The sequence below is a fragment of the Phytophthora infestans genome, genomic scaffold (assembly GCF_000142945.1).
Source record: "Phytophthora infestans T30-4 supercont1.30 genomic scaffold, whole genome shotgun sequence".
In the NCBI taxonomy this organism is placed as follows: Eukaryota; Oomycota; class Peronosporomycetes; order Peronosporales; family Peronosporaceae; genus Phytophthora; species Phytophthora infestans.
In genome coordinates this window covers 1,839,716-1,860,695 of record NW_003303729.1, presented here as the reverse complement: position 1 = coordinate 1,860,695, position 20,980 = coordinate 1,839,716, and the positions used below count along the sequence as shown (strand labels likewise).

Genomic DNA, 20,980 nt, shown 5'->3' with positions numbered 1-20,980 from the left:
CCGGTACTGTCATTTGGTAACTTTTTGACCTGAAAATGACGCACGACAATGAGGAGCCCAAGCCCAAGCAGGTGAACACTGACGCGCTGCAGGCGGCGATGGACGAGCGCGCGCAACAACGACAGGAGGCTCAGAGTGAGAGCAAAGAAGATGACAATGAAGAGGAAAGAGAAGTGGTGACGCTCTCGAGCTGTGTGGATCTCAACGACGTGCAGGACGACGAACTCTACTACGTGGGCACGGCAGGAGTGAAGATTACGGAGCTAGACGGGCTGGGGAGCCTGCCAAACCTTATGAGGCTCCATGTCCGCTCTAACCTTCTTCAGTCTATGGCAAGCGTAGCGTCTCTAGTGCACCTGGAGCACCTGGAGCTATACGATAACCAAATCCAGACGCTCGAAGGTGTGCAGAACCTCGTGAACCTCAAGGTGTTGGACCTGTCGTTCAACGAGATCCGCGTAATCCCCGACCTGAACCATCTCACGAAGCTTGAGGAGCTCTATGTGGCCAACAACAAGCTCAAGAAGATCTCAGGTATTGAAACCTTGACGACACTGAAGAAACTAGATCTTGGAGCGAATAGATTGCGGACAATTGAGGGTCTGGATGGCTTGACAGAGCTGAAGGAACTGTGGCTTGGTAAAAACAAGATCACTACTATCCAAGGACTGGAGAAACTGGCCAAGCTGAAGATCATCAGTGTGCAGAGCAACCGTGTCGTGAAGATTTCAGGCTTTGCGACCAACTTCGAGTTGGAAGAACTGTACCTCAGTCATAACGGTATCGAGAAGATCGAGAATGTGGACCACTTGGTAAGACGCTGCATTGATTTTTGACGTACTAGTGCGTGTTTGCTTAGTTGTCTTCTTTTATCTCTATAGACACACCTGACGACGATGGATTTTGCGGGAAACCGTATCACCAACATCCCGACAACTCTGGCGGCGCTAACGCAACTGGAGGATCTGTGGCTGAACGATAACCAGATTGCGCAATATGCTGACGTGGAACACCTTATGTCGCTGTCGGGACTACGTACGCTCTACCTGGAGCGTAACCCACTGGCTCAAGACTTTGAATACCGAAAGAAATTAGAGGAGCTGCTACCGGAACTCGATCAGATTGACGCTACACCGACGACCAAGGCGAGACAAGGACGCAGATAAAGGCGTAGCTCACGCCTATCATGTCGAAGTTGAGTCGACTTCTTTAGTGAGTTTTGCCTTGGCCAAATGCAAATACTTTTGCCACGGTTTTAGTACTTCTTCGGTACCGGTAGTTTCTTGTTTGTCCTGTTGTATACTGAGTGTGAATGGCTTACCGTTGGTGACATAAATCTTTGCTGGTGGTGGGTAGATACTACAGCTGATGACGATGCAGACCACGCACCTACAACCATCCATGAGCCGCAATGCACACATCTCTGGCCTCTGAACTTGCCCTTGTAGACTGGAATCGCCATGATACTGGCTACTCCAAGGACAGCGAGCACAGTCGGGACTACCCAAGCGGTGGCACGTTCCTGAGCGATAGGGATCGATCGGAGGTGAAGCACCTCACTGAAAATTACAGGGGGGTCCTCGCTCTCCGTAATACTGACCGAACACTGTACTACGCTACGCCAAAACTCCGCGCCGAAATTCAAGGAACGTTCAATAACGACCAATTCCAGTTTGTAGCCACTCAGATATGTCGACACGTTACGCGAAGGCATAATACACTCAATGGTCGCATCGTCATCAAGCGTGTTGCGTCGTGCGAAGCGATACGTTCGTCGACCTTTACTCACGCTAAGTCGTTGGACGTCATTAAGCGGACACGACAAATTCCACGTTTCGTCAGCTCCGGTAAGCGGCACCGGGTTCGTACAGCACTGTAAGCAATACTGCTGGTTGGTCAAATGCGGATCTGTAAACTGGGTCTCGAAAGTATAAGCCTTATGAAATCCTGCACTTGCGTTCAGATCTTTGCAGCCATTGAGTGCGAACCCAGCGTAACATTGCTGAAGAAGCGTCGCCACAGTTGTCGTAGTGTCTAGCGACTGAATAGCACCATAAATCCCATACGAAGCCTATTAAATAAAAATAAATAAATAATTCTTACGTCTAGCTCATAAACCGTAGTCAAGTTCACCTTGCTCGAAGAAGCAGACAAGAATTCAACGACGCAACCTGCACACAGCACCAAGCAGAGCGTGACGTCTCGCATTTTCCTTGTTCTCCAACTAAAAATACAAATTTGAACTACTAAAAAAAAATACTACAGTAGTTGCCATAACCACCTCAAAACAGTACTCGCCGTAACCATCTCAAAATGCACATTAAAGTCGCGCATGTTTTCTATGTATTCGGACCAAGCGCGTTTACTGAGGCGACGACAGGGAAAATAAACGTCCGACTGGCTGCCAATTGATATTTTCACATCCACCACGGCTCTCCCTCTCCTCACAATAACAAGACGAACTCCCCTCATTCATGTTTCCGCCATCGCTCCCTCTCGCTACAGCCCCCCTCCGCTAATACCCTTTGCGTTTTTCTCTCGGGTCGTTGGCGAGCTTGCGGCTAGCACCATGGCGCCTTCTTTTGGTGATGACTTCTTCACGTCTGAGCCGACTAAATCTAAGTAAGCACTCGACAGCTTCAACGGACACCGACACACCAGCACTCGCTCACACGCTGCGCTAGGTTTTCTCTACTACGACAGCCCTGTCGCTGTCATGGCCGTCGTGTCCGTTGCTGCTGTCGACGGTGCCGCTGATTGTAAATAGCTTGCCGGGATCAGCTCGTCTACAGGCACTGACGATGCAGCTTCGGAGTTTACAGACGCTCCGGACGGCGGAGGCGAAGGCTCTTCATCCGATCCATCGACTGGGAGACCCACAGCTTGGTCAAATTCCACGAGCATAGTCGAGGGGTTCTGCATCGTCGTCTCTCCTAGCAATCGCAGGTTTTCGTCCAATGCGGTCGACGAGCCATTGGCGTCGCTCAGCACAGCGCTCTCTCCATTCTGCTGGCGAGCGATAGCTGCTCGCTGCTTGTCAAACTCCTCCATTTTCTTTCGAAACCGCTCTACTTCACGCTGATGTTTCTCCTCCTCACTTCGGATTGCCGCTTCAAGAGACGATTCCTGCTCGTTGAACGATGTCCGCGCGATTTTTAACCGATCTTCCAGTTGATGAATCTGCTGGACGTACGACGGATCAGCGATCGATCCCAATGACACGCCACGTGCCTGCATCTCCAAGATATTCAGCAAGGCTTCCTTGGTGAGTGTTGACTCGCTTGCGGTATGTGGGAGACCAGGACGCGGTGGTGATCGAGCCACGTCGTTGCTGGGGAACGAGGGAAGAGCGCTTGTACTACTACTGCTATTCACTGGCATGCTGCCATCCAGCACCATCAACGTGGACGATGGGTCCTTCAGACTCGCAGTATTCGGCGCCTCTTGTGAGCCAGGTATCACCAGCTCCGGAGCTACACTAGCTGGCGTAGAAGCAGTCGTCCCACTGGTCCCCAACACGCTCTGAAGCACCAAAGCTGGCACTGCTGAAGTTGACACATTCGAAGCACTCTGGGAGCGTTCTAAGCCAGCTGCACCCATCATATAAGCTTGCGGTTGATACGCTCCCGGAGGCACGTGCACGAACGACATCTTGGATACATTCGGGAACGGCTTGGACGAGAACGAATGAGGCTCGGGGGCCTCTTCCCACACGTCTTCCTGCACATCCGACAGGTTGTTGATCTTGCCCTCCGTCACCAAAAAACGGATCGAATCCGCAATATCTTCCAGATCCGGTTCCAGGATTCCCACGTCCACCGCCAGCTCGCACGCCACTTCGTGCGGACTATCCGCGAATAAATTGAACGGGAACTTGATCTCCTTGGACTTGCCGTCGATCATGATGCGTAGATTCAGTAGGATACTGTGTTCATTGTCAGGGTCTTTGGCAGCCTTGATGTCATGTCGCTTTACGCGCTTCCGAGCGGTAGCGTTGGCCGTGCTGGACGCCGGTGGAGTAGTCGGAGGCGGCTGAACGGGTACAGACGCTTTAGGTTCCAATGCAGCCGCCAATGCCGCAGCTACAGCAGGGTCGGAAGGTGCGTGGATACTCGCGCGCCGGACGAGATTCGTCTGCGGCTCCACGACAGGTTCGGGGAGCTGCATCGACGGCACTGGAGCTAGAGGCGCTTGAGACGGCGTCAGAAGCCCTGGAGCGGAGTTAGGAGGCTCAACTTTGGGCACATCGACAGCCAACGCTGACGGTTCTCCAGTGAACGACTGCGAGTGCTCCGGCGTCTCTTTCCCATTGGCTACTGGAGAGTCAACAGGACTCTCCGCATACTCTGGGATTCGTGTCGTTCTCGAGATCCAAGCGTTGTCCTCTACCGCCCATGATGTTTATCCGCGTGTTCTGAATGGCACTCTCGGTACCAGGCAAGGTCGCGAGGAATTGATCCACATGAGCATCAGCGCTCTTCTTCCCAGACGACAAAGGCTCATCAGCGACAACCATCTCGCTGATAACAGGCTGAGACGGCGAGTGCGTCATCGTGGCACTGGCTCTGGTGGTTGCAGTCGACGGTTGAGCTGACTGACGCAGGAACTGGCACAACGTCATCCGTAGGCACTGCGATCTGTCACTGGAGAAGGCGGTTGAGTGATACTGTCACGTGCTGGAGCTCCAGCTGGCGGTATCTGGACTAATCCAGGTGTTCCGATTGTCTTCTCCTCAGCAGTTGCAATGATACTACCGCCACTACCTGGAGCCGACGTGCTACCACTCGCCGAAGACGCAGCAGACATGTCTTCCGGCTCTAAAGACAGCGACGGGAACTGTTTACGTCGCTCAGTCACCACCACAACCGCGCCGTCTTTCGACCCGCTCTCCATGTTAAACTCGACCGCAAATGACTCCTCCGCCACCCTCTCCAACCGCTGCTGTTCTTCCTTGCTTTCTCGCTCCAACGCGTCTTCATCCAGACACTCCACCATGTCGTTATCATCGTCTTGCGCCTTTAGAAACGGGTGATCCAACAGATACTGCGCCGTGACGTCCACCAGACCATTTCCACGTGACAAGCACAACTCAATAAAGTCGCGTGCAGCCTGACTAACCACACGTTGCAGTCCCTTTGGTCGAATCCCCGCCGTCACCTTCTTGTAGATCTGTGCTGGATTGATACACTCGGAATACGGCACCTCCTTGGTCACCATCTCCAGTACACACATGCCAAAGGCGTACACGTCCACTTTTTCATCGTAACTCTCGTCATACAGCTCCGGCGCCATGAATTCCGGCGTCCCTAGCACACTCTGAGCCTTGGATCTCTTGTCCACAGCCAGCTGCGTGGACAATCCCAAGTCTCCGATACGTAGATCGCCTGTATTTCCATTCACAAAGATGTTATCGCACTTGAGATCTCGGTGGATCACCGGCGGGTTCTGACTGTGCAGATAGTGCAGGCCTTCGAGGATCTGGATGCACCAGCGCTTGATGATCTTCCACTTGATGAACTGCACACGTTTGATATACGACTTGAGCGTCCCGGACGTCATGATCTCTGTGATGAACACGACCTGGTTCTTCTCCTTGGAGAACCACGAGCCGTAGAAGTTGATGATGTTCTTGTGCTCGAGCTTCTGCAGCAGCTGCACCTCCTGGATGATGCGCGTCTTCTCCGTACTAGGTAAGAGACCAATGTCGATGGCATTCCACGCCACGTCGATGCCCTGGTCCGTGTCATACGCCTTGTACACGGACTTGTAGGCGCCTGTGCCCAAGCGGATGTCAAAGCGGATGTAGCGGCCTCGGGGCGAGTGCTCCATGGGGCGGTCGCCTTCCTCTCGCATGTACACGTCGCTCTCCTCCATTTCTAACGTTGAAATGCCTAGATTAAGCTCGGAAAAAGCAGTTTCTACTCTTTCTAAAGCTCCCACGAGGCTTTAAAGACCGCAGAAAAGAAGATTAAGGCTCAGTAGAGCTCTGTAATTCCTTCTGCAGTGCTGTGAGTAGCTGAAGAGAACGAAAAACGCAATTCCGCGGCCTTGACAGTGGATAGACAGACTTGAATGCGCTGTAGCGACGCTTACCGAGCACGGATGGAGATCGTACCAGCCTCAGAAGAAGCCCCTGTTCAAGACGAACACGGGGAGCTACCTAGCGCTACTGTGGAGGACCGCTGGGACGCTCGAGACGCTCGAGACGACTCGCTGCCTATGCCGCTTGGGTCTTCGCTCTTCGCTGTGTCCGCGCGCGCTGTTGGTCTTCGATCGGGGCCCTGATTAAACTTGTGATTTGTAAGGAACATACAAAACAGATGTGCTCATGAGGTTTTGAGGTTTTTGAAAGTAAAGCAGAGATTCATGTATTGTGGTTTTCATAAAGCGGATGATCCGAGATCCACTATATCGGATCCGATTTGCTGAGCGCCGTCGAAATAGAAAGTAGGGGTAAGGTAAGATTGCTATCTCGGGGCCGGATATGTCGATGGGCACCTCAGATTAAAGGGAAAGTGCCAGAATTGCCGTCTTTGGACGGCATAAGTGATCTGCCCAAACTCATTTGCTAGAACACTTCCAGTCTAACCGCCATAGGAGAATTATAGCACCCTTTTACTCGGCAATCGCGCTACAGTATGCATACGTTTAGTGTTTACCTCTTCCTCAATAAGTAAAACTGAGTTGTGGGTGGTAAGGTCGTCTGGAGATGACGTCGCCCTCGTCATTAAGACCTTAAGTAGGGTCACATATAGCTAATTCAAGCCTTATTACCCTACACCCTGCCCAATTTATTTAAATCGGGCCCCGAGATAACACAGCAAATCGGGCGGCAAAATTGATGAAAACCACAATACTACAACCGTCTTACCCCGCATCAACCGCCTAGGCTTTCAGTTCGAATTGTTTTGCTGGGTCGAAATGCATGGCACCCTCGAGTACACCTAACAGTACCAGCAGCAGATGCTACTACAACACCCCTAAAATAGTGGATTTTAAATGTCCTCCACCCATTCTATTGTGCTGTCCATTGCTTCTCGACGCTGCAGCAGTATACTGTTTGTTAAACATTTTCAAACTGCCAATTTAGACTATAATGGTCACACTGAAGAAACGCAGCCTAAAGGTCAAGCTGGACGTCGCCTTAGAATACAAGGACAGCGTCAAGGGACGCGGCTACCATGCATTGACGAAGAAGCACAAACTTTCTGGTCCGTGGGTAGGTCAAGGCGATCGACGACTTAAAGGCTGCATCACGAGACCGTCAAAGTGCGACTCGAGCGCTTCGTCGACTACCAGGAGCAGGACGTGTTAAAAGTCGACCGCCTGGTCGATCGCGCCACGCGCTTCTGAGGGTAAGTACGCAAAAGAGAGAGTGAGATTGTATCCGCAATTACCAGCCACTAACTTATCCGACCATCACTCCTACAGCTCGCAGCTGACGGCGCACACCAGATCCTGGTCCGGATCCTCCTTCTTCAACACTCCTCCTCGCCGACGCTGGCAAACTGCAGCTCCGGTCTACGGTTCTCGTCACCCCGCGCTAGCGCCCTCGTCTTTCAGTGCAACCCGACTTCGGCTCTGAGCTCCATTTGTCTTGGTGCCTCCACAGCCTTCGTCATCAAGTCCGCGGGCATGCGCCCAGTCTCGCGATACTCCGGCTTCAGCACACCTTTCTTCGTGTAGCAACCTACGAGCCTAATCCGCACATCTATGTGCTTCGCCTTAGCCGACGAGCCTTCTCCATCGAGCTGCTTGAGTGCTGCCTGATTGTCGCACCTCAACGCCATCGGCGTCACGTGCTCAACCTTCAATTCGCCCAGCAACTCTCGGATCCCCAGCAGCTCCGTAGCCATCACCGACGCTGCCGTGAACTCGGCCTCCATCGTAGACAAGGACACGCCCCCTTGCTTCCTGCAAGTCCAGCTGATCGGCATTCCGTCCATCGCTACCTGGCCATCAGTGACTGACTTGCGATCTTCCTTGTCAGCCGCGTAGTCCGCATCCGTGTACGCTACCACCTCGAGCAACTCGTCCGGCTCTTTATATCCACTCATGCGGAGGCGCAGCTCCTTCGTGCCGACCGAATACCGCATGATCCTTTTCGCCAACTTCCAGTCGACAACCGTCGGTCTGTGCGTGCGCCTCGACACCTTGTGCACCGCAAAGGCCACGTTCGGCCGCGTACAACGCGCAATCCACATCAGGCTGCCGACCAAGGACTGAAACTTCTTCACCGTCACCACCTCGTCTCCTCCTGAGACAGGTAAAGCCGCGCCTTCAGACGCTTGAATTTCGTTCCATTCCACTCCGATCGGTGTACGCATGCCGTGCACCTTCTCCATGCTGTGCGCTTTCAACATGTCGATGATCGTCACCTCTTGGTCCAAGTCATAGCCCTCCGACTCCGTGTAGCTCACCCTCATGCCCAAGAACTTACTTGCTATCCCTAGATCCTTCACGGGCAGCACAGCCAGCTCCTGGAAGAACGAGTTCACTTCCTTCTGCTCCGTGCCCGTAACCAACAGGTCGTCCACGTAGACGCCCACAACCAGTAAAGCCGTTCCTCGTCTCCTAAAGTATAGACACATGTCGGTAAGGCTCTGTTCGAAACCGATCTCCACCATCTTCTTGTGCAACAACTTGCTCCACAGTCGTCCAGCTTGCTTGAGCCCATAGAGAGCCTTCCTTAGCTCGAGTACCAGCTCACCGTCATCTGTGACGCCGAGCTGTTTCTTCAGCTCCTCCGGGATGGTCATCCCTTGGGCAAGTGGATGTAGATGTCCAGCTCGGCCTCCTTGTCCGCCTTCACATAGGCGTTGGGCACGTCCCCGTGCTTGGCCGGTACCCGCCACTTTCTGGCCAGCGCGAATATCAGTTTGACACTGGTCATGTCAATGACAGCCGCGAAGGTGATGCTATAGCTAACGCCGAATCCCTGTTCGTTCCCACAGGCTACGAGTCGCGCCTTCAGGCGCTCGATGGCCCCTTCGGCATCTTTTTTGGTTTTAAATACTCATTTTGTGTGAAGTACGCGCACCCCACGGGGCAACCGCACCAGCTTCCACACCCCATTCGCCTCCAGAGCCCTCAGCTCTTCGTCCATTGCCTTCACCCACTGATCCCTGCGACGACTACGCATAGCCTCGCGATAGCTCCTTGGATCCACCTCCAGCACGTTGTTCACGACATCCTTGTCAGCCTCCTCCTGCTGTGATGATCCGCCCGTCTTCTCAGCCTCTCGCTTGCCTACCGACCGCGTTACAGGACGCTCCCGGTTCCAGGCCTTCTTTGTTATTCTCTTGCTGGGCTTGTGAGCGCTATCAGTCGGGACTTCGCCTGTCGTCTTAGCACTGCTCGCGATCGCAGCCGCGCTTCCCGTACTTGTTCCAGCCCTCAGGCGTACAGCCATCTCCTCGGTCTCTGCCGTATCGTCGTGAAGGTACAGCCTCTGCACGTTCTCGTTCTGTTTCTTGTCCAGCGTCTCAATGTTCCTTACATGTTGTGTGGTGATGACCACCTTGTCTTTCGGCAGGTACACGCGGTACCATTTGGTCTCTTCACCGATCCCCACGACCATTCCCTGCTGCGCACGCTGCGCGAAGTTCTTCTTCCTCGGGTCCCTGTAGACCGTACGAGGCCACACCTGGAACGCCTGTTGAATGTCTGCTGTTGTCTTAGTTTCTATCCAGTCGAGAATCCATTTAGAAGCAGAAGGTAGCTGGGAACTTTGAGATTGCCTGCTTTCGTCTGGAGACTGGTATCCTCGAGAGCACTCTCAATGTATGTGTAGCATTTTATCGGAATAAAAGGCCTGAAAGCTTCTGTTAATAGAAATATCGAGAGGTTGCAACATGCTGGTCAGATTGGGCGGCACCAGCAACACGTAAATGTTGTGGAGCACTATACGCTGCTCGTCGAACAGCTTGACGTGGCAAGCGTTGGAACCAATACCGTACAAGACAGGTCCTTGTAAAACTTCGTTTGTTTTCTGCTACGATAACGTTGTTGGTGTGCTCCACTAAGATGACATCGCTCCACATACTGGTGGAGTTGACGTCCACCAATACACCATCGGCAACTCGAGGTTTCTTCTTCAACTTGGAAAAAGAACGTGAGGTTTTAAAATTTCTTCCAGCCATAAAGAACACTTGTGGCTGCTACCGCCCTTGCGAAGTATCACATCTCTGCTGCCTCTTGTGGTAATGGCTCTCTTTGGCTCAATTTCAAAGTACCGAGACACTAGATCTATGTTGAGCACGCTACATGGTTTGATATTGTGCTGCTCAATCAATTGTGCGCTTTCTGAATGAGCTGTGTACAAATGTCTTTTGCGCCGGCCAATAGCGTTCTCGTGGTGGTATGGCGTCGAGAAACGAGGTTTAATCTGTCTTTGAACCTCCAGAAGAGATATGGAACAGTTCTTCAGTTAAAGTTGTTGTTTTTAGCTGCAACCGCCGGTAGATATTGAGTTCCTGTAGCCGGATGTGTTTATCCTTTACGCGGAGACCATTTTTGTTTCTGTCTGTGACCCAGGTGTGTAATTCCTCCTTTAGGACGAGGTGATGGGCTTAACGTCGTGTTAAAGAAGGAGGATTCGGACCAGGATCTGGTGTGCGCCGTCAGCTGCGAACTGTAGGAGTGATGGTCAGATAAGTTAGTGGCTGGTAATTGCGGATACAATCTCACTCTCGCTTTTGCGTACTTACCCTCAGAAGCGCGTGGCGCGATCGACCAGGCGGTCGACTTTTAAGAGGTTTTGAGCCCTATGAACACAGCCACAGACAAGGCTGCTCGTGACGGCGCGTCAGCGCCAACACCAGAGCCCGACGCCGGTACCACACGGACTGGCATGGCGAATGTCGCTGAAGAGAAGAGCACCGCTGCCGCCCACGAAAGGAGCGACGGCAACAACTTCGGCGGAAACCTCATGGACGCTGGGGATAACGCAGCAGAGATGATGGCACTGCTGCGTGGCGTCGCTGGGAGGCTGGATCGACTCGAGGAGTCGCAGTCGAAGCTTGAGAAGAAGCTCGAGGGTGACGAGGGAAAGCGTGCGCGCGACGCCCACCAGCCAACGACGCCAGCCATGAACGTCAGCTTGCTCGACTCGGGACTGGGACGAGGCAACCCCATGCACATCGACTACCTTGAGGGCTCACCGCAGACGCCGCTCACGGGCACGCCTCGCAGACCGACAGCTATGCCACAGTTCTTCGGACAGCACGCGCAGCAGCAGCATGGATGCGGGATGCCGATGTCCCATATACAGCGCCTCTACGCGGCGGCGCAAGAAGCACAAGCTGCGCAGCCGGCACCAGCGCCACAACCGCAAGCGGCACAACCGCCGGCTGGCGCTGGAAGGTTTCCAGCGGCGGCGCACGCCGGCGGCATCCGATACCCTGATGCTCGCCGGAAGAGACTGCAGATAAGGCCTTTCGATGGGACAGAGGTATACGTCGGCCGAGGGTCTGGGTTTTTGGAATGGGGGCGGAGGTTCGAACGGCAAGTCGCTCTGGCGGAATCGGCCTGCGGGTTTCAGTGGACCGAGGACGTGAAGGTGGACTTGCTGGGTCACTATCTCTCGGGTAAGGCCGAGCGTTATTACAACAAGCAGCTCGAGAGCTGGTGGAACCAGCTCTCTACGCTCCAGTACGTTATGGAGCGGTTGCTCCAGACTTTCAAGACGACCATCACGCCAGCTCAAGCCGTGAAGCTCGTCACGTCACCGAAGGACAGTAAACGGTCGTGGCCCGAGCACTTCATGTACATGGCGGCCGTTTCGGAGGCGACCGAAGGCGGTTCGGACTACCTCGTTCTGAACAATATCGTGCAGTACGCGTCTGAGGACTTGCGTACGGTACTGATGGCCAAGGTGGACGGCAACCGAACCAACTATTTGCAACACGCAGAGGAGTTAGCACAATTCGCGCAGTCCTGGGAGCTGGAACCTGCGAAACACAAGAACCTTGGCAGAGAAGTCGTGAGTGCGGTGGCTAAGCACCGAAAGGAGACCAGGAAATGTCACGAGTGCGGTGAGGTGGGCCACCTGCGTGCGGCGTGCCCCGAGTTGGTCGGGTGGGACAGGAAGAAGCCCGACATCACCTTGGCGGTGAGTGAGTCGGTGGACGAATCAGACGGCGTGTGGATCCTGGACAGCGGATCCAGTAGACATCTAGTTAACGACGCGACGTGGTTGGACGAAGTGGAGGACTGCGAGGCCGAGTGTTTGCAGCCGAACGGGGACCCGCTAATCATCACAAAGAAGGGATCTGTCACTCTGTGCGTCACTGCGTGTGGAGTTAAGCAAACGGAGAAGCTCACTGAGGTGTACTACGCTGCGGGAGTGGTGCACAATCTAATATCGTATGGTCAGCTTGACCTGAAGGGCTGCACGCTGGGGCACAAGAACGGACGACGTGTGGTGGCCGATCGGAGTGGTCGTGTGGTATTCGACGTTATGCTACGGCGGAACGTGCTGGTAGTGGCAGGTACAGTGGAGCGAAGACGGGAACTTCTCTCGCAGGTGATCATGGCCGCACTGGACCACAAAGGCGCCGAGACGACGGATTCCGGTGGAGATGTGTAGGAGGGAACTTTGGTGGAGTTCCATAGGCGGTTAGGCCACCTGAACTACGATGCGGTGGAGAGACTGGCAAAGGACCCGAGCACAGGCATCGCATTGTCGGATAACAAGCGAGTCAACTGTCTGACCTGCGCTCAAAACAAGCAAACGAAGAACCGGCAGTCCTCGAAGGACACCGGGGAGCACTCGCCAGTCGACAGAGTCGGCGGAGTCATCTGCTCGGATCTGAAGGGGCCCATGACTCCGCGCGACAGGCTGCAGAATAGATACCTCGTGAACTTCGTCGACCACAAGACAAACTACTGCCGAATCTTCTTGGCGAAGACAAAGGATGCGGCAGCCAAGCAGTTCGAGCACTTCCTGACGTTTTTTGAGAAGCGGTTTGACTGCCGAATCCACGTCTTGCGCACAGACTCGGGCGGCGAGTACCAAAACGTCGACATGTTCTGCAAGAACACGGAAGTGGCCCGTCAGCGCAGCGAGGCGCGTAATCAGGCCTCCAACGGGAAGGCGGAACGGATGCATAGGACGATCATGAACATGGCGCGCTGCATGATATTTGCGTGTGGCCTGCCGCTCAATTTCTGGGGCGACGCGGTGCAGTACGTCGCGTACATACTGAACCGAGCGCCGACCAACTCAAATCCCGGTCGCGCGTCCCCGATCAAGATGCTGACGAAGCAGACGCCCCAGTTGGGGGAGATCGTCGTGTTCGGGTCGCCCGGATACCTTGACGATTCAACCAAGGTGGAGCACCCTGAGCGTACGCAGGAGGCGCTTGTTCAGCGAGATCGAAATCTTCTTCAATCGCGTCGTCAACAACCTGAGGGTCCATACCACGCGGAGCGAAAACCAAGAAGTCCACGTTCCGAGCGCGGAAGCATGTGTTATACGGGTGGACCGCCGGGTCAGTTAGTCACCAAGCTCGCCAGGGCTCGGCTAGATCCACATGGTGAGCACAATGAACCCAGTCTCTCCCGGATGGACCCACGAAAGGCTAACAGGAGAGTAATGGGGAACGGACGAATCGAAATAAACCTCAGCATCCACAAGAGGAGCAGGTTCATCGCCGAGTTTCGGGGTGACCGCCGAGTAAAGCTGGTCGTAGACAGCGACAACCAAGGATCGTAGGGTATCACTACGGCGTTTGCGCTCGCGCTTGTACACCAGCCACAGCTCGTACACTTCAGCAAGCTGAGCGGGCGTGGCAATCGGGTTGACGTCAGGATGGAGACCCTTCAGCACACTTGACTCGACGACCCAATGACGACGCTCATAGAGAGCAACAAAGTAACGGGTCATTTGGCCATCTGTCTTGATGGGCCTCCCCGCCGAGTCCAAAGGACTGTCGCCACGAAGCTTCACCCACATACCCCCAAGAACTTGCATCAAGGCTCGAGGTCGGGTCTGAGAAGCCAAGCACCGCCGAGCTTCCTCCAGCACCGACGGAGAAAAGAAGAAAGGGAGCTCGGGTAACATTCGCCGGCGACGCTGACAAGGATGACTCGGATAAAAGACAGCCATGAAAGCTCATATGCCGTCAAGAGAACACGGTGTGGGTGGCACACGACTCTTGCCACCTATGAGCTCCAGCTGCACCCCTCCGCTCAGTGTATCCAATAACGCATTCCAACAACGGGCTGAGCCGAAATGCATAAATGGTACCTCGCGGAGTTGAGCCATGTGAAGAGTCAAGCGACAATCCTTGGAAACTGCTTGCGAGGCGCGGGTCCGTATCGTCGCCAGCGGGAGTGTAAGAGCTCTTGGCAGAGTGACCGAAGCCGGACGTGATGCAGTCGAACTCGGCTGAGAGGGAGCCGACGCTACCGGGAGCACACTTGGCGAAGGAGCAGCCGAAAGAGATTGGGCAGGAGCAAGATCAGGAGTTGACGCAGGCTGCCGATGCTTGTAGTGCCTGTGCTTCTTGTGATGCTCCTTGTGCTTCTTGTGCTTCTTGGACCGCTTCGATCGGTGACCGGTAGGACTTGACGGGGCACGACGCTGCGACGTTGTTGCTTCCCCGAAGCCGACGCAGAGGTAGAAGGCGTCGTCCCGTCACCAGAATCCATCGATGAATGTCGCGAAGAGTGACGATTACTCGGCGGCAAGGACTCATCACTCATCTCATCGTCAGAGCCGAAGATTGCCGCATGAAGGCTTCTCGCTCTGGCAGAACGACGAGCACCTTCGGCCGCCGAGTCAGAACCTGAAGGACTACCCGCCGAGTTCTCGGATAAAAAAATGGGATCCAAGAGAGACCCAGTGGCAGGATTCGTCGAGCCGGCGGACGGTGCAGAACCGTCGCCAGGCCCTAAAACCTCGTCGTCAGACGCGTCAAGGTCCTCAAGCAGCTGAGCAGTCACAGTGCGAGCAGTCGCAGCAGATCTCCGGATGGGGCGCCCAGACGGGGACGTCAACACCGACGAGCTCGCAGGGAGAGACGGTCTGAGGACACTCACGGCCGGAGTCACTAGGCCAGTCGGCGTAGTGGATACGCTCAGACCCCGAGAGAGAGAGACGTGAGAGGATCGGCCAGATGACGACTGGGAGTGCCCAACCACCATTGATACGACGCTGAGCGGTGCACTTGACTGGGTCAACCCAGCGGAGATGGGCGAAGTCGAGCCTGGGGCACAAACGCTTGTAGCCGGGACAGGCAGCGAAGCCACGACATCGGAAGAAGATACCGGCGGTGGGTGAGTAGCCGCGACTGACGACGTCGACAGAGGACCGGAAGACGAATAACCCACCGAAGTCGTCGAATTAATCGCAGGAACGGTGCCGGCGGCTGGTTCTCGCAACTCAAACTCGAATTCAGCTTCGCTTGAAGCGTCATCGTCGTCTTCGGAGCGAGCAGAGACAGCGGGCTGTGTAGCGGAGCTCAACTGGAGGTGACGAACCTTCTTCCGCCGAGTCCGACGACGGGATTTTCCAGAGCGAGGCTTGCCCCCATCGGATACGGTAGCTTGAGGAGAACTTGAGCGCAAAAGGGCACTGATAGCCTTGTGTCCATCCTCCCCGGGAAGTGGACAAGCGTACGGCTGAGGCGGATGCGGCGCCGGTGGACGATGACGAGGACCTGCAGCAGTTAAAGACTTGGGATTGGCATAACGTCGAAGCCGCTGAGTCGAGGTCAGGCTCGCCAAAGGAGTACGGTGAAGCTGGGCGAGGGTCGGCTCGGGTTGGCTCGTAGCCGCCGCTGAGCTGACAGAAGCCACAGCCGATACTGCCGATGAAGTCGCAGAAGAAGCCTGACTAGCTGGAGGAGCCACACTAGGACCAACAGCGGAACTAGCCACTGGGGCGTCTTGGCGAGGATGGACAATCAACTCCAACCGCCGAGTTTCACCAGCCGGAATGTGAAGAGCTTCAGGGAAGCGAGCCTCCAAGACACGACACAGCCGGGCGTTAATAAGAAGGTCGGACGGATCAAGTCCAGGAACCTGCAAACCACCGCCAGCTGCAGCCATGTGAGGGTCGTGCATCGGAATAATACCATTCCGACGGATAAGCCGCTTCTGCCGCAAGATCACAGCCCGCTGCTCAGCGATCACTGACTGAGCGTGCCGCAAGGGTTGAGCGCCGGTGGAGTTGTACAACCGCACCGATTCCTGCAGCTGCTCGAAATGCTTGGAAGCGATGCCCTGAAGAGTGACGAACGCCGCATCCCTCTCGGAAATAGATCGGAGAAGGACTGCGATCTCGGCGTCTCGATCCAAGACTTGCTGATGATGGAGCTGGGCCTGACTCAGCGCAGCGTCAACCTTGCTTTGCTCAGCTGCGATAGCCCGAGCAAATTTCGCTTCACTCAGGGCTACAGCCTTTCGCAGTGAAGCAAGGAGATTAGTAGACTGCGTGGCAACAGCCTTCAATCGGGACACCTGTTATCGCGCCGATGAGAGCTGAGTGGACAAGTCGACGTTGCTGAGAGCAAGAGAGTCCAGTCGCCGAGTCAATGCGCGGTTCTCTTCTTGAACAGCTTGATTGTCGGCCCGGAGATCGCCAATGATCTGAGGATAATCAAGAGCGGCGTAGTTGCCTTTCAAGATATCCAACAGCTCCCCCGCGTAAGAAGCATGCAAGATCGCTCGCCGCTGCGCGGGATCGGAAGGCTCCACGGAACGAGTAAATCCGTAGGCCATGAGCCTCGCCAAGAAGGTCAATTCTTCTCGACGCTCATACCCCTGCTCGTTAACCCTGGTCATGAGGGAGTCAAGACTCACTGGAGCAGCCGAGGTTGACTGACTGGTGGCGCCCCAAGTGGTGTCGCCCGGCAAGCTCGGTGGGCCAGGAGGGCGCACGCGAGAAGATTCCGCCGACTCCGTATCAGACTCATGGGAAGTTGTCAAGTCGACCAACCCAGCTTCAGGCCGGTCGCTGACCCCACGAATGCCGACGGGTCGAGGAATCGACTCAGCTGGCGCGCCTTCACCTCGACGAGGAGTTGGAGGAGAATGGTGGCGCCGCGAGTTGTGCTGGAGTAGCATGCGAAGAGTAAGGAGCTGCCAAGTGAGTGACAGCGGAAGCAACGAACGTACCGAACAGGGTGGTGGAGAACCGCGAGACGTCATCAGCCGAGTACGGACCAACAGTGGCAGAACCAAATGAAGGATTAAGACACTCACCAGCTCGGCTCGTATCATAACCGGGGCAGTTGTGGTGTAGGGATTTCCAGATTCGACCATACGCCAACCTACTTTAGATCAAGAATCGGCTCGGTCTATTAACCCAGAGCTTAGGAACAAAGGATCACGGTAAGTACTCGGCGATCTGTCCGAATGATGCTATCCGGATAGCCGCTGACCTCAACGGTCGCCTGAACCCAGCTGAAGGGTCGGTAGAGATCCGAAACGACTACATTTCAGTAGATATTTGTATAAGAAGTATAGGATTAAATAGGGGGAGCCGAAAAGGCTCCCAGAAGATAACAGAGCAGAATTTTCCCAGTCCAAGACACGTGTACACTGTTCCGGTAAGTCCCTGCATAGGGCTGGATTATGCCTGCCGTCAATACTCGAGAGGCAAAGCTTGTAGGGTATTGACTGGTAGCGCCAAGAGATTAGGTCGGTCCGGGTAGGACAAAGTCTCGCTACGCGCGAAAGAAAGCCCCGCACACTCAGCGGGCCGGTACGTCGGATAGCCCGGGTGCCGTAACACTTCTAGCTGAGCAGCCTCTGCGCTCGGTGACCTGTAAAAGCGCTCGCGCGCCGTCGTCCATCCTTTGGTGGAGGGCACAGGGTTGTGAACGAGCTCAGCCTAACCAAACTCGGCGGAGACTCGGAAGTGATCTGACTTGGTTAGTCGGAAGCGAGCCACTCGTCTGTCCCGGAAGGGCCGAACCGCGAGGGGACCACCCTCTGCGCAGGCCATACAGCCGCCGACCTCACTCGGCGATTCGCTGTGGTTTGTGTAAGGAATCCACATCTGACGGTATTTGTGTGTTCTACTACACCACAGTTATCCCCCAGAACATGATACGTGGGAGCCCCGCGCCAACCTTCTCCGCGACGTTCCGGACGTGGTCCACGAGTATGAGACCATGCTGCTTGAGAAGAAGAATTCCGCGGGTCACCCCGCGGAGACCGTGAACGAGATCGAGAACGGTCACGAACATCTTCGCTGGGTCTTCAATCGATGAGCTCGGCTCGGATGACGAGAGTGCGTCTGATGACGACTCAGCGGACGACGGGTTGGGTTCTCCCAATCTCCGAGGCGCGTCTCCGAGTATGCCTCTGTTCGGCACTCCACTCCCAAGTGGAACGGATCCGCCTCAACCCACTTCAGCCGAGTCAGGTTCTCAGGCACCGGTTCTTCTTCCACCTGCTTCGGCGTCGGTCTTTTTAGCTAGCACGGCGATGATACTTCGTGCCACGGCTGCGGATGTTGCATCTCCTTCCGCAGTTTCTCAAGGAGCGACGTCTGCTGCGCCGCCACGCCTCCAATCGTCGAGTCCGCTGAGCTCCTCCCAGTTGTCTCCGTCGGGTTCAACTCACTTGGAGTCCGGATCGCCAACTTTTTATTTTAAATTCTTTTGACTGGGTGTCCCGTAGGTATCGTTCAGGACTTCATTTCGTATTTATTCAGTATATGTAATTTCGACACAGTAGCATTCCATCTCAACTCGGCCTGTGTCGTCCGCTGAGTTGGTGTAACATTTGGTGCAATAACTGTTAATTCTCATCTGCAACTTGCATCATTTGCAGACGGTTTTCACACTTCGTCTGTCGTAGATAGTCAAACAGGAAACCTGCACATGACAAATTCGACAGTGGTTCCAAGTAGGCTTATCGTAGCCGACCCACTAAGCCTTAAACCTCCGTTGTGACCGGGACGTACTCGTGGATAATGGTAGCTCGTCGTCGAGGATTGCTTCGACTTCATACTTGTTCATACTTGTGTTTGACTCCCAGCTATCTTCAGGCAGTAATTCTTCGTCAGAATCAAATCGCTGAGTCTCTTCGAGGTCGACGATTAGCCTCGTCTTTGGTCTTCCGCCGAGTTCGGTGACTGCCTTCAGACGTGATACATGGACCACTGGGTAGAACCTTAATCCACTCTTGTCGGGTAGCTCCAATTCATAGGCGAATTCTTCCACCTTCTTCTTCACCCTGAATGGTCCATACCATCGATGGGCTAACTTCTTGGTCAGGCCCGACTTGACTCGCTCCATAAACAACCAGACTTGGTCTCCTTCTTTGAACATAGATTCGGTGGATTCATCGCCTGGTTCTGCAACTCCATCTTCGTCATCGGCTGTGTTGGGAATGTATCTTTTCTCCTTCTTGCTTAGTGCTTCGTTGTGCTCTCGAGCTCGTCGTGCTTTCTCTCGCACTTGGAACTCAGCTGCTAATCGAAGGGCAACTTCTCGTTGTCTGTTCGCTTCTCGGCGCCACTCAGCTGCGTCTGCCGGGCTGACTGGGCGTCCCTGTCCACGTCGTATTGAGCTCGTCATAGTCTTGAGTGTAGACTTGGCGTCTCAACCATGTACCAGATAGAAAGGGGTTTCTCGCCGAGTCGAGTCTCATGAGTTGTTGATAGCGTGTACCATCTTCTCGGCGATATCATCCCAGTCGGCTTGAAGTGGGTCTTCCACGTAGACCCGTATAGTCTGAACCATTGTCTTGACTGACCTCTCTTGTTGACCGTTGGCTTGTGGTCAATAACGCAGCTTAGCTCTTGATCTCGACTGCATCATCTCGGAGAACTTTTGACATACTTCACTCATAAACCTTGGATCTCGGTCGTGCCGTATCAGAGACGGAGCCATGAACTGTCTGAAGACGAATTTTCAAACACCTTGGCCACTTCAAGTGCCCCGGTGTCATTCATAGCCTTAGCGATAGCGAACCCCGTGAAGTGGTCCTGGAACAACAGCAGTGAAGTATTGCCCCGCTGAGCTCGAGGAAGGGGAATCACGAAATCCATTGACACGACTTGGAATGGATGGTCTGACACCACGTTTCCCGGCGAGTAACCTCTCAGCTGCGGCTTACTCTTACTGGTATTGCAGTCCTCGCAGGCCCTAACATGTTTCACCACGTTGGCGTAAAGACCAATCCAGTAGTAGTCGGCCTTGACTCGGTGGTAAGCTCTGACGATGCCTTGATGCCCTCCTTCGAACGAGTTGTGGCAGTTATGAAGTATCTCGTCGACCATAGTTGACGGAATCACCAATCGCAACGAGAGGTTCGGTTCGCCGAGCTCGCCCTGTCGGCGAGTTTCATCTCGGCGGTATAACAGGCCGTCTTCGCTGAGTACAAAGACTTCTGCGACTTTGCCGGCATTCTGAGCTCGACGGTGTGTAAGGTCCTCAAATTCACCTCTCAGGTACGCCTTCAGATCGACCCACCTGACTTCTACATCGTGTGCCTTCGCGATTCGTCGTCTCCGCTCAGTCTAAACTGTCACTGGATCAATGTCGTTGGCATTCCGAGCTGTCTGGGCTGACTCCATCTGCGACCCTGTTTCGACATTCGAGGTCGTGTGGTTAGTCCGCCGAGTTGACGCCCTGCTGACTTGTTCGAATTCATCTCCACTGCTTTCAAACGCGGATTTTCCAGGATTTGTTGATATGGCTTCGTGATCCTGACTTCATCCTCTTGCTCTAGCCGAGTCTTCATCCAGCTCTCCCTCAAAGTGAACTCGGCGTACTCGGCTACGAGTGACTGTTGTGACAGCCGGGGTTTCCGCTGAGTTGTCTATGGCGTACAGTTCTTCGGCTACTCGGTTAATCATTCTCAGTTCTGCTTTCCTATCCGTCCCGAGATTTACTCGTCCAGCTTTAGCTTCGAGTGCTTCCGTAGCGAGAGAATCAGCCGCTGCGTTATAGTGTCGCGCTATGTGTAGATACCGGACCGAGTTGAGTTGCTTCGTGAGATCCTTGTGTCGAGCTAG

General features: G+C 54.5%; 3 protein-coding genes across 3 annotated transcripts; 1 reads left to right on the top strand and 2 right to left on the bottom strand.

The window, feature by feature from the left end:
* Positions 1-39: 39 nt before the first annotated feature.
* Positions 40-1,166, top strand: PITG_13999 (protein phosphatase 1 regulatory subunit, putative; the record flags this gene model as incomplete). Its single annotated transcript, XM_002899606.1, has 2 exons — positions 40-812; positions 882-1,166. The coding sequence occupies 2 exons, from the start codon at positions 99-101 to the stop codon at positions 1,164-1,166; spliced, it is 999 nt and encodes a 332-aa protein (XP_002899652.1).
* An 89-nt stretch (positions 1,167-1,255) lies between these two features.
* On the bottom strand, positions 1,256-2,000 carry PITG_13998 (uncharacterized protein; the record flags this gene model as incomplete). The annotated part of the gene is made up of 3 exons (XM_002899605.1): positions 1,256-1,365; positions 1,420-1,915; positions 1,989-2,000. The coding sequence occupies 3 exons, from the start codon at positions 1,998-2,000 to the stop codon at positions 1,256-1,258; spliced, it is 618 nt and encodes a 205-aa protein (XP_002899651.1).
* Positions 2,001-2,380: 380 nt separating this feature from the next.
* On the bottom strand, positions 2,381-6,237 carry PITG_13997 (serine/threonine protein kinase; the record flags this gene model as incomplete). The annotated part of the gene is made up of 5 exons (XM_002899604.1): positions 2,381-3,441; positions 3,520-4,032; positions 4,087-4,346; positions 4,390-4,563; positions 4,764-6,237. 5 exons carry the CDS (start codon positions 5,872-5,874, stop codon positions 2,695-2,697), a joined length of 2,805 nt encoding a protein of 934 aa, XP_002899650.1.
* Between the last annotated feature and the right edge of the window lie 14,743 nt (positions 6,238-20,980).